General features: G+C 38.7%; 1 protein-coding gene across 8 annotated transcripts in view; it reads right to left on the reverse strand.

The window, feature by feature from the left end:
• Positions 1 to 13,194, reverse strand: part of mbnl2 (muscleblind-like splicing regulator 2) — a 92,979-nt gene that overhangs the window by 16,742 nt on the left and 63,043 nt on the right. For 2 of the 8 annotated variants that reach the window (XM_062060050.1, XM_062060060.1), the window contains exons 6-8: positions 9,485 to 9,538; positions 9,006 to 9,156; positions 5,376 to 5,411 (exon numbers count right to left, since the gene is read on the reverse strand). In XM_062060050.1, coding sequence (XP_061916034.1) covers positions 5,376 to 5,411; positions 9,006 to 9,156; positions 9,485 to 9,538 — 241 coding nt within the window. Of the gene's footprint in view, positions 1 to 263; positions 359 to 2,709; positions 2,808 to 5,375; positions 5,412 to 9,005; positions 9,157 to 9,484; positions 9,539 to 13,194 lie in introns of those variants that run through there. The other 6 variants (XM_062060067.1, XR_009827438.1, XM_062060090.1 and 3 more) reach the window with 6 other exon arrangements.

Consider the following 13,194-nt stretch of genomic DNA (forward strand, 5'->3'; position numbering starts at 1 on the left):
GCGCAACACAACATAGAGTACTACGTTGCAAATAAGGGAGCTCTGAAGAAGTGCTTGACGAAGGCTAAACATTCTCAGGAAACATGATAGGCCACCCAGCAGGACCTCAGGGTCCTCCTACTCACAGGCTTGAGCTTGCACCGTGCAGGTGGATAGGGTTGGGGGCGGTGCCTTAGCCGCAGGTTAAAGCCACTTGCTAATCGGAGGCAAGACTTCTTCAGAGCTCCAGGCACTGATGAAAGAAAGCTTTAAAAGGAGCAAACCTGATTGGCTGGTGCTGTTGCTGCGTAGGGGACACTTGTGGCAGGAGTTGTTGCTGCAGAGACAGTAGCAGGCGTAGCACTGTACATCATTGGGACTTGGTTTTGAGGGTGCGAAAGGGAAGGAGGTGTGGCAGCAAGAGACATGGAGGTGGAGCAGTGTGGCAACCATGGCAACAGGCGTGTCATGTGCATGTCAGCGCGTATTGTTTGTTGATGTTGTTGCGGATGGTGGTGGTGGCGGATGTTACAGAGAGCCAGCAAGCCATCGTTAGGATCACACCGGCAGATGGCATGCAACCGTTCACAATGCAAAGCCGGGAAGGTGGAAGGACAGAAAAAAAAGATGGGAAGAAAAAAAGAGGAGAGAAGCAGAATCACAAATTAGGAAATTTTAACACAAAATCAGTTTGCTGCTTTCCCAAAGATTTTGCGAGTAAGTCCTCATCCACAAAATACTAATTGATAGTGTCTTTACTCATCTAAGACCTGTTCATTGGTCGACTGAGACATTTTGTAGTACTCATCCAGCATTGAGAAAGCCATGTGGGTGAAATAATCCCTCTGGGAAACTGATTTAAATTTCGTGATCAACAGAACACAGCAAACAGACAGTCGTGAACTTCTAACCTATCTTAATACACAGGCCACATTTTGGGGTTTAGTCCAGATAAGCAGGAAAAACTACAGTATATGATGAGGACTGGACATGTGTTTTCAGTAGGGATGTCCTGATACAACTTTTTTTTATTTTTTACTTACGTTAGAATATCAATGTTGAACAGTATTGAACGATGCCGATATTGGGCCAAGACAATATCAGCACAAATCATATCCATTCATTTCGGTGAGTTCCAGGAAATACCGTATCTGATATTAATATTGGTAGTAAAAAAAAACAATCACTATGATTCGTCATCTAATTTTTATGCCGATATCGGCCAGTAATAATAAAAAAATTAAATAAATAATAATAATTATGTGTGTACATATATATAAATATATATATATATATTTAAATATATATATATATATACATATATATAAATATATATATATATGTATATATATATTTAGACCCACTCGACATCCATTGCTTTCGGTCTCCCCTAGAGGGGGGGGGGGGTTACCCACATATGCGGTCCTTTCCAAGGTTTCTCATAGTCATTCACATTGACGTCCCACTGGGGTGAATTTTCGATATATGTATATATATATATATATATATATATGTATATATATATATATATATATATATATATATATATATATATATATATATATATATACATATATATACACACATATATATATATATATAATATATAATATACAGTCTAATTAGGTTCATTAGGTCTTCTAAGAATAGCCGGACCTGTGTGTTGATTTTCGCACCTGATGTTTTCGGCTACAACTGTGGCCTTCCTCAGAGGTTTTCGCGCGATGTTGATATAATGTGTCTGGTCAGCCGACTTAAACAGTTTTTAGCGCTGTCTTCCTGCTTGTAGTAGCAGGCTGACAGCGCCATCTGCAGTTTGACTTCTTCAGGACTGTGTCCCAGGTGTGGGAAAGTTTGTACGCCCCCGAGTCCCGGTTCACAGTCTGGGGAGCGCGCTTCCGGATCTTGATGGCTTCTCTGACCCAACGGTGGTATTTTTTGCTCTCGGTGCCGATGACATTGGCATTGTCTACCACATTTGCCACGCCCCTCATTATTGGGGAAAAAATAGTTGGTGTGCACATTACTCTTTCTTCTTGCTAAGGCTCAGTCTTCATACTAAATATGGTTCTCCTTCTTGCAGAGGTCTGATATGGCAGACATCAGCTGTTCCTGTTCTGCCCGTGTTGCTCGTGTGCACGCTTTTGATGTTTCTTTTTCACATTCTTTTATATGCTCCTTCTTCCTGATATTAGACCCTCTGGCGGTTTCTCCCACATATGGTTTGTTGCACGACAAATAAGGTATCTCATATATTACGTTGCATTTGTTTTGTTGGTCTTTTTTGTCCATGGGGTGAACTACTGTACCATTTCATTTTTGTATCTCTTGACAATTTTTTGTATAGCTTGTTGCTTCCCTGTATCTATGGCCCGCTTTGGGTAGCTGCAAGTTCTTAGTTCTTTCGTAATGTGCTGTTTCTCCTCCTTTATGTCTTGTTCTTGGGTGATGCCTTAAAAAAGTGTTCTTACGACTGAGAGTTTGTGATTTATGGGATGTTCTGATGTCCAAAGGAGGTATTGATCTGTGTGAGTGGGTTTTCCAATATATTTGAATTTTTATACTGCCATCCTCCACAAGTTTTATGTTCAGGTCCAGACAGTTTTTTGTGTTGTCCTTATCTTCTTAGTACTGAACTTTATATTGTTTGTTTTGTCCAGTATGTTGAGGTGGTCTGTGAGTTCCAGTGTATGTCCTATTTTCATTATTTCCAAGACGTCATCCACATACCTTTTCCATAAGGAGAGGCCGCAGTGTGCTGGTGCTTTTTGGAGGGCCCGGGCTTCAAGATCGTTCATGAAGAAGCCACTCATTATGGCCGACAAAAGCTGTTTAAATCAGACGACCACACACCTCACATCAACATTATGTGACAACCTCTGAGGAAGGCCATAGTTGTAGCCAAAACCGTCAGGTGTGAAATCAACACACAGGTCTGGCTGTAAGAGTAAAAATTACATTACCAAAATACATTACAACAATTAGTTGCTTTAATTAAATGTTTTTTCTTAAACATTATGCTTTTTAAACAGCTCAACATAAAAAGGACATGAACACGTTTAAAAAAAAATACCTGCAGTGCGTTGGAGTCTTGCCAGTTTTTTTATTTTGTAGTATTAATACAGAATTTGTATTTCTGCTGTAGGAGCCCTTTCATTTAGAGGGGAGGAGCTACACTTCCATGATTAGACATCAGTTTCACGCATTAATAACACTAAATTGTTACGATCATGGTTTGATTGTCAAAGATGTTTGGTAATGCAAAATGTGATATTTCTACTTAAAATAAATGCTTCTAATATGATGTACATTACATGTTGTACAAGTTAATGCTATTTATATCTCTGCATGACAATGTTTTCACCTTCTCAATTCATTAATACAATGGAATATTCAGCCAGCTAAACATTCTGTAATTGCAGACTATGAATAACAACATGTTATAGAATGTTACACACTTACCATGAATTGATTTACGTGGACCCTGACTTAAACAAGTTGAAAAACTTATTCGGGTGTTACCATTTAGTGGTCAATTGTACGGAATATGTACTGTAACAATCTACTAATAAAAGCTTCAATCAATCAATCAATTGCAATCTGCTATGAAGCATTAACTTAGGTAGAAATATGACATAATTATATTACAAAACATCTTTGACGAAGCATGATCGTAATGTAAGACGATTTTTTTCATTGTTTTGGTAGTTATTTTGAAGCCGGAAGTATGTGATTTTTTTGAGAAGGTGTCTTGACATGGTTTGACGAAAGTCTCAGATAAAAGTGACATCAGATTTCCTCTCTACAGCTTTTTTTTTCTTTTTCTGATGAGCTTTTATTTCAGTTTACTAAATAGTTAGAGTAACAATCTACATTTTATGTTATTAATGCACTTAAATGTACTGTAAATGCAGACGTGAAGCTCCTCCTCCCTACAAGCAGCAAAGCAGGCCAGCAGCAATCGCTCCAAGGATGTCAGCTCACGGCGATTGTAGATAGTATAGTCTTGTCTTGTCGGTAAAACAACTTGCCATGGCTTTGGATCTGAGATTTCCATGATGTCCCCCTTTCTTTGTGCATTTCTGCTAGCTATTTTTGAGCTTGTGGCTAAACAATTACTGGATGCCATTACATTTCCTTACGCTATGAAATTGACCTAGGGTCAAAAAGAAGTCAAGAAATACTTATCGCCGTTAAAGCAACTTATACTTTAGTTAACGCGTTATTATCACGTTAGCCCTAATATATGTATATATATATACATATATATATATATATATATATACTCTGCCTTCCGCTCGAGTGCAGCTGGGATAGGCTCCAGCACCCCGCGCGACCCTGAAAGGGACAAGCGGTAGGAAAAAAAAAAATTAAAATATATATATATATATATATATATATGTATATATATATATATATATATATATATATATATACATATATATATATATATATATATATATATATGTATATATGTATATATATATATATATATATATATATATATATATATATATATATACATACATATATATATATATATATATATATATATATATATATATATATATATATATATATATATATATATATATATATATATATATATATATATATATATATATATATATATATATATATATATATATATATATATATATATATATATATATATATATACATACAGTATCAGTATGAATCAGATTATAGAGAGAACAATGGTACGTAGTAAAAACACTAACCTATTAATTATAATTGTCTGGAGTGGTTATGGCGTCTTAAGTTAGAGTGGTAATTGTTTTTTAGAGACACTTGGTGACAACCATAATTTATTATATTAAGCTCATGACGTGGTAAATTGCATGATGCTGACACATGCACACTGGATACTTTTCAATGTGATTTTGCCTTGGAGACTCTCTATCTGTAAGTAATATGCAACTACAGTTATTTGATACTTGTTTATATTGACAAATATAGTGTTTTGGACTGCAATATTGTTCAATCAAGGACACTTACTACGTATAGCAAGCTTGTGGGCTATTGCGTGCTTAGCTGTTGAGTAGCTGCCATTTATTGTAGCCTATAGCCTACATTGTGTACCTTTTTGTAAATGTCTTCACTAAAATACAAGAAAAGACCAAGCATGCGTTCTTATCGGAGGACATTTGGTTGTTAAATGTTAAATGGCTATTGAGCTTTGCACAAGTTTATTTTGCTGATATCGGCACAATACTAATATCAGATCAGGACACCCCTAGATTTTAGTGCCATATAGGTCTTGTGATTGATCAATTTTCTTCCTCTAAAACATGCAATTATGATCAGCAATTATTACATGTGAAGTGGTGTGTGTCTGTGTAAGAGAGTGCAAAAAAGGGAGGGTGAGGACCTACCAAGACTGCTAGCAGGCGTCATGCACAAGACTGACCCTGTTGTGTTCATGCAGAAAGAGAAAGAGGAGGGGGAATACAGTATATGGGTTAATTGAGAGGGAGGTGAGCCACAAGGTTAGATAAGTTATAGCATTGACTGGTGCAAGCAGGGTATTTTCCCTTGACCAGCCATACAGGTGTTAAAATCAGCAATGCCTCACATTTTACTAACCTAAGGCAATCAATTGTTACGCCATTAAGCAATATACACTAAACAAAAATATAAACGCAACACTTTTGTTTTTGCGCCAATTTTTTTATGGGTTGAACGCAAAGAGCTACAACTTTTACTAGATACACAAAAGACCTATTCCTCTCAAATATTGTTTACAAATCTGTCTAAATCTGTGTTAGTAAACATTTCTTCTTTGCCAAGATAATCCATCCCACTTCACATGTGTGGCATATCAAGATGCTGATCAAACAGCATGATTATTGCCCAGGACCTCCACATCCAGCAGGTGCACCTCCGTTATCATCTAAGACCAGCCATCCGGACAGCTGCTGCAACAATTGGTTTGAATAAACAAATAATATCTGCACAAACTGTGAAAAAACGTCTCAGGTAATCATCTGCAAGCTCTTTTGTCCTCATCGGGGTCTTGACCGGACTGCAGTTCGTCGTCGTAACCGACTTGGGTGGGCAAATGCTCACATTCGATTGCATCTGGCACGTTGGAGTGGTGTTCTCTTCACGGATGAATCCCAGTTTTCGCTGTTCAGGGCAGATGGCAGACAGCGTGTGTGGTGTCGTGTGGGAGGGCGGTTAGCTATTGTTGATGTTGTGAATTGAGTGGCCACAGGTTGGGGTGGAGTTAAGGTATGGGCAGGTGTTATAGACAACGAACACAAGTGCATTTTATTGATGCCATTTTGAATACACAGTGATACCATGATGAGATCCTGAGGCCCATGTTGCAACATGACAATGCACAGCCCCATGTTGCAAAGATCAGTACACAATTGCTGGAAGCTGAAAACCTCCTTGTCTCTGCATGGCGGGCATACTCACTGGACATGTCACCCATTGAGCATGTTTGGGATGCTGTGGATCGGCGTATACAACAGCGTGTTCCAGTTCCTGCCAATATTTAGCAACTTCGTACAGCCATTGAAGAGGAGTGGATCAACAGTCCACAAGCCACAATCAACAACCTGATCAACTCTATGCGAAGGCAAATGGTGGTCACACCAGCTACTGACTGCTTTTCTGACCCTCCCAGACCCCTAATAAAGCAAAACTGCACATTTCAGATTGGCCTATTATTGTGGGCTATGTAAGGCCAGCCCACAATGTACAATAATCATGCTGTTTAATCAGCATCTTGATATGACACACCTGTGAGGTGGGATGTAGTATCTTGGCAAAGAAAAAGTACTCAATAACACAGGTTAAGGCAGATTTGTGAACAATATTTGAGAGGAATAGGTATTTTCTGTATATTGTAAACGTTTTAGATCTTTGAGTTCAACTCATGAAAAGTGGGAGCAAAAACAAACGTGTTGCATTTATATTTTTGTTCAGTATATGAGGGAATGAGGTTATTTTAAAATCTTTGCTAAATTTATCCCAATCTGTCTACGAGAAAAGAAAGGACCACAAAAAAGATTCAAAACATGCTTTGACTCCAAACAGAAGCTTAAAAATGATGTGATTTACAGACATGCAGTCCTCCTGAACAAATTATAACATGCAACTTGATAAAGTCCAGCTGCCTTGTTGGGAAAAACCCGACCTATCTGGCATTAAGACACAAACTTGATGGCACATTAAGGGGGCTCCAGGCTAATGCATTTGCCACAGTTTAGCACAGCTGACCTAAGGGGCCTCAGCAAAGTGAAGGGTAAACAAAAAGAGTGTTGTGTTTGAAAGACAGAACCCGAGTTATAATGTTCAGGAATGGGTCACGAAATACTTGAAATCAATGTCAGCGCATCATTTTAAATAATGAATATGAATGACCATTCCACCGAATCAGTGCCATTTGCGTCCAAAGGAAATAAGATGTATGCACAATAAAACTAAATGTAAATCTCATTTGTTTATTAAGCAATGTGTCTTGAACATGGTTTCGATTGCATATTTAATAAATAAATAAATAATGAGATGATCTACAACTATCCTGTACACACGAAATATAGCATTCAGATCTCCTGCAGGCCATGAGAAATTCACTCTACCTAAACTGTTTGTAGGTGTCTCCCGATCCGATATGGATGTTGGTAGCCAGTTAACCTGATTGATATATCATTGAATACAAATAAAAGCTGGCTTATGTTGCCACGGCTTAATCTAAATGTACTCCAATAAATACACGCAGTTCAGTAGGTCTAATTTACAGAAGGCAAACATAGTGGAATATAGGCTACTATGAGCTACAGTAGAAGTTACATAACAGCTAAGCACACAATAGCACATAAGCTAGACATATGTAATATGTGTCCTTAATAGAACAATATTGCAGACTAAAACACAACACTTTTCAATATGAACAAACAAATAATTATAGTTGGTACAAAGTCTTCAAGGCAGAAGAGTATCAAGTATACAGTAACAAACTTGTCCGCGTCATTCCTCTGCATCATAAGCTTAGCTTAAATGATCCCAAGTTGTCGCCACAAACAATTACCACTCCACTTTAACTTAAAGACAGCATATGTCAATCCCAGTTGTTAATAATAGATACGTTTATGTTTTTCCTACAAACCATTGTTCTCTGTTTGAGTAATTTCACTTGATCAATACTTTTCTAACACTACAAAATAATAAAAGTACATATGATTTGTGCTGATATCACATCAGATCTAAATCAATATCGGCCAATATTCAAGCGATATGACATCGGAAGTGAAAAAGGTGAAAAAGTTGGATCGGGACACCCATATTAGTTTATTTCTTAAACACAATTTTTTGTTAAATTACTTACTATCCACATGCTGTTAGCATAAATGCATATGGCTATATCTATGTATTGTGCTAATTCTGCGCTGAAAACAAACTACCATTTTTTTAAAGTCCTGTCCCTCACAATGAGTCAGTTTAGGAACCTTGCCCAACAATAAAAATATGTTGCCTGAGATGGCACGATACACATTTTTAGTGATTCAATGTGTATTATCAGAGTTAGAGTTGAACATTCTGTGGAATGGTCCATAAAAACTCATATATCCATCACTTATTCATGTTACAGTACAACAGACATACACTATATGGACTTAAGTCTTGGGACACACTTCTTTATTCAATAAGTATTACTAAGCTCTTAGTTACCCCTCAATCTAAATTCATTGTGGACTATTCTTTGGGTAAGGCCCTTTTTCCTTTAATTTCTGTAAGCCAGGGCCTTCTTGACAGTAATGACCTCGGACCTCACCATGTCCTTCTTGGTGGTTAGACATACATTCCCACACACTCCAAAATCCTGTAGACCAAATGTTTTCTTTCAGTTTGACCTTCTTTGGCTGTGTGTCCCATTACTTCAAACCATATGTGACTAATGGTCATGAGGGGCTACAAAGGTTAGCACAGATGACTTATAGTGATCTGGCCTCACCAGTGTGCCTTGCGTGTGGGCGGCAAGCACCTCCTACCTGTGGGAAAGAAAGCTGGCTGCTGGAGCTGAGCGCTGGCCAGGGCCTGCTGGTAGTGCAAGAAGCTGGGGTTGAACAGGGAGCTGGCACCGTTGCTCTTCTCCAGTGCCGGTCTCTTTGGTAGCGGCTGAAGGACGCTGTGAGGAAACGCCTTCTCACCGAAAAGACATGCACACACAAGAGAAGCACAGTGGGTTCACACTTAGGCAAGTCACATTGATATTTGAGAATCTACTATTTGACTATGCTCAGCACAAACAGTCAAAACTGAAGAAAGACAAACTACATCCTAGCAAAACATTTAACATTCTTAAAAAAATATTTTACAATTACTTTTCAGAAAGAATTTAAACAACAATTAAACATCAAAGTGCATTACAGCATTTCACAAAAGCAAAAGAGCCAACTTAAACTTTGTGAGTGGCTACAGTACGATTAAAGAAGCTACATGCAAAGCAAAAGGTGAAAGGTCAAAGTACCAGTTCTACAGTTGCCTCGAGGGGTCGCTTCATTGCTTTGGCAGTCGACTGAGTCTTTAATTAGCAGGCAGCGAGCACATGATGGCAGTGGGCCAATGGGATTCAAGCGTATTAACATACAGGTAACAGCAAGCAGAGGTGCATCATGGGGGACAGCATTGCATTGTGGATAGGTGAGAAGGAAAAAAACAAAAATAATCTGAATGCAAGTATACCACATACAAAACAATAGGCATGCACATAAACAAAAAAACTAATTTGTTTAATTTAAACATTTGCTACTTTTTGAATGAGTAAAAAGCATCTATATTAAATATCTACATAAAGCCAGACTTGTCTGTCATAACTACTGAGAAAGAATTTAGTAGCAAGGCTGACTAAAACTTTTACAACAACAAAATGCATCAAGATAAACGGAAGATAAATGAGAAGATAAATTGTAGACTGAACTATGAGCTCCTATCAAAATTGGATGTGAGATTGTTTAAGTCATCCTGCAACATGTACGTGACTGTGTGATCAGGTTCAATAACTCAATGTGGAGCGCTGTTTATTCTCCAAGATATGATACATATCTGGGCTGCAGTATCACAATATTTCACAGCTCTATAAAGTAGTAACACACAGTGTCGTCCATGCGATGATGACATGGTTGAGAGGGACGTAACTCAAAAGGTCCCGTGGGGTACGTGTGGGCTTTTTGCTTCACGTGTGTGGACTTCCTAGGCGTGTTGTGTGCAAAGGGCATGACAGAGCAACAATGCATTGCTGATACGCTGCGGCGTGAACAAACACTGCGGTTAGTTGGAGATGGAGGATGACGGCTGCAGTGAGATGAGAATGGAGAGGGGCCTTGCCATTCTGTGATGGAAAGCAACACATGATGTGGGACAGTTGGACAACACCACTGACAGACAGTCTCGTGAATTATGGATAATGATTTTTACAACAATGAAGCAATAATGGTGTTAGGGGGCTGTACTTAAGCTTGGGCAAAGGGCTCCAAGAAAATTGGATTAAAGGTGCTGACTAAACAACTCATTCTCCCAAGGTTAACCTCCTTGCCTCTCCAGCAACGCTTGTAACTGCTGCTGGTAAATATGAAATTAGGTCATATAGTCAATAAGATGAGGTGTGTGAGGACCACATAGTGTGAGGAGAATCCTAAAGGAGGATGAACTGAGTCTTGCTTGACAAGTTATCGTGTGGCAAATGGGGAATTTAATGAGCTTGGGGACTGTGCAACCGTCAGAAGATTGCACAAAGGGGTCAACAATTTGCCCCAAGTGGCCTCATAAATATTTGGATTCCTTGCAGTGTCCCAGCTGTTACTCATGGGCCCAGCACAATATTCACTTTTGGAGGACAAACAAGGCAAAGCAGCGATGGCGATGGCCGGTGAGCTATGTGCGATACATAACACACATTGGTGCCACGGAGAGACAGCAAGGCAGGTGTGGTGCAAGGTGGGCAAGCGCAGCAGCTAACAGGAGCCTTTAAGAGAAGGAGCTCAGAAGCTGGTGGAGGGCGGGGTCACTTCCGAGACACGCAGCCAAGTCCACCCGGCATCCTGTCTGAATTTCCACCTGTCTCTTAGCCTGTTGGGGGATGTGATGTGACTTTCTCATCCACCCTTGATTTAATTAGCACTGATCTGTAGAGAGCTGCACTGGCCACTCATAGACAGCAAGGTGGGGGACATGGGGGGTGCACACTAAATAACATTGTGTTTGTCTGAACCAAGGGCAGTGCACACTGACAGTGCTCTGATAATAAAAGATTGTTTGTGCAGTATCATTGAAAAAAGGCCTCACTTTGCGAGGAGCATTGTTAGTGAACTGCACACTGGATCCAACTGGAATGATCCAGCAGGTGCTTGATACCGTAATAATAAAGCAGGGCTCCACATTTTATGTTACTGTGGGGGTGTGATAACAAGCAGCGTACGTGTGTGTTCAATTGAGATATTGTAGTTCAATGAGGTTGTGCATTTTTGTGTGAGTGTTGCCATATGCAGCACTGTGCAAAAGTCTCTTATTTGTTGTTTTAGCAATACTATAATTAGTACACACGGTACCATCCCTCAGTAGAAACTGATATGCTCACAAGTAAAACAATAAATCATGGAGTGTCACACGCGTTGAGTTATTAGTTAATTACTACACTAAATCCTAGTTTATGGAGGTTGGCAAACAGACAGACGGTATAGCATTATTAACCCGGGAGGTGGATGATTATTTTGTTGTGAAACAATTAACTCATGTATCCACACTGAAGTGTATTGGGTACTTCCTTCTTGGCACAAGCACCACCACCGCTCTACTCTAACTAGGGATGGGAATTGAAAACTGGCTCTTGTTGAGAACCGGCTAAGAGTGTTTCGATTTCTGGGAATCATTTGCCAGTTTAGTTAACGATTCCCTTAATGACTCCTGCACGCACGCACAATGTGGCACAAACGCTGGAGATTTTTTTCGCAGAAAAGGATGACAACTTACAATACTTGCAAATTTCTTCAAAGAGAGCATATACTACTATAAACATTAGCACATAGAGCATGTGATAGCTTTGAATGCATGGTGCTTTTTGGATCTCGTCCGAGAAGGCACTGCAGGTAACTAACCAACTCACTCACTCACTAATTAACTAACTGACTAATACCGCCTATTATGTTCGCGCCTCAGTTTAAAACATGCAATTATTAACTGTAGACGTGAAGTGTTCTCTAAAGTGGAGTCGCCATAACTAGTCGTGTATCCTTCCTGAAGAAACAGATATGCTTATAGTTATACAAAATAATAATTCATTTTCATAAATGATGGTTGCAGAATTGTGCAATGCACAGTTCTATTGGACTTGAATTTCTTGTATTTGTCACTGGCTGACAAAGATTTACATACAGTGGACAGCTCATATATTATTTAAAAAATAATCATTTTATTCAAAATTGTGTTTATTTCTATAGTACAATATTAGTTTTATTATTATGATTATTTTCCCAAAGTGTTTCTCTGGAGAACCTCTGACCCTGGCACCCTATAGAGGGTACCTCTTGAAGGGGAACTACACTTAAAAAAAAAAAAATCCTATCGTTCACAATCATTATGAAAGACACGACGACAGATGTTTTTTTCTTTTTAATGCAATCTGAATAGTAAATAAATGCATTTAAAAGTCCGCTTACAATGGAGCTTATGAACGTTGCTCTGAACTGCCTATAAAGCCCTTAAAAAGCATCCAAACATCGTCATTAAGGTTTTATATACATGATGTAAATATATATGTAATGTAGCAATAGGCACATTTATAATAACATGGAATATTTACGTATTCTGCTCATTTTAAGCATACGTGGCGCATTAATTTAAAAAACGCATCACAATTTTTATTTCATTTTAACTACATCGCTGATTACTGCTCACTGCAGACTTTATGAGAGCCAACAAACATAATAAAACATCACTTAGTGTACCATGTCTGCTGTCATCATGATGCCGACTGCTAGAATGTTCATATATTCCCATTTAGATGAAGAACGACTCATAATCATTGCAAAGAAAAGTGGAGTAGAACCAAGCAACTTTTCGTGTCGTTCTCGCCATTCCCGGGTCTAAATCGGCTGTTAGTATACCAACTTGTCGGAATATGGCCTCGTTCTACTCTCCAGGTGAGAGGCATGATTTATGATCGAGAATAAAGCTTTACGAGCA

This window comes from Entelurus aequoreus, linkage group LG01 (genome assembly GCF_033978785.1).
Source record: "Entelurus aequoreus isolate RoL-2023_Sb linkage group LG01, RoL_Eaeq_v1.1, whole genome shotgun sequence".
NCBI lineage: Eukaryota > Metazoa > Chordata > Actinopteri > Syngnathiformes > Syngnathidae > Entelurus > Entelurus aequoreus.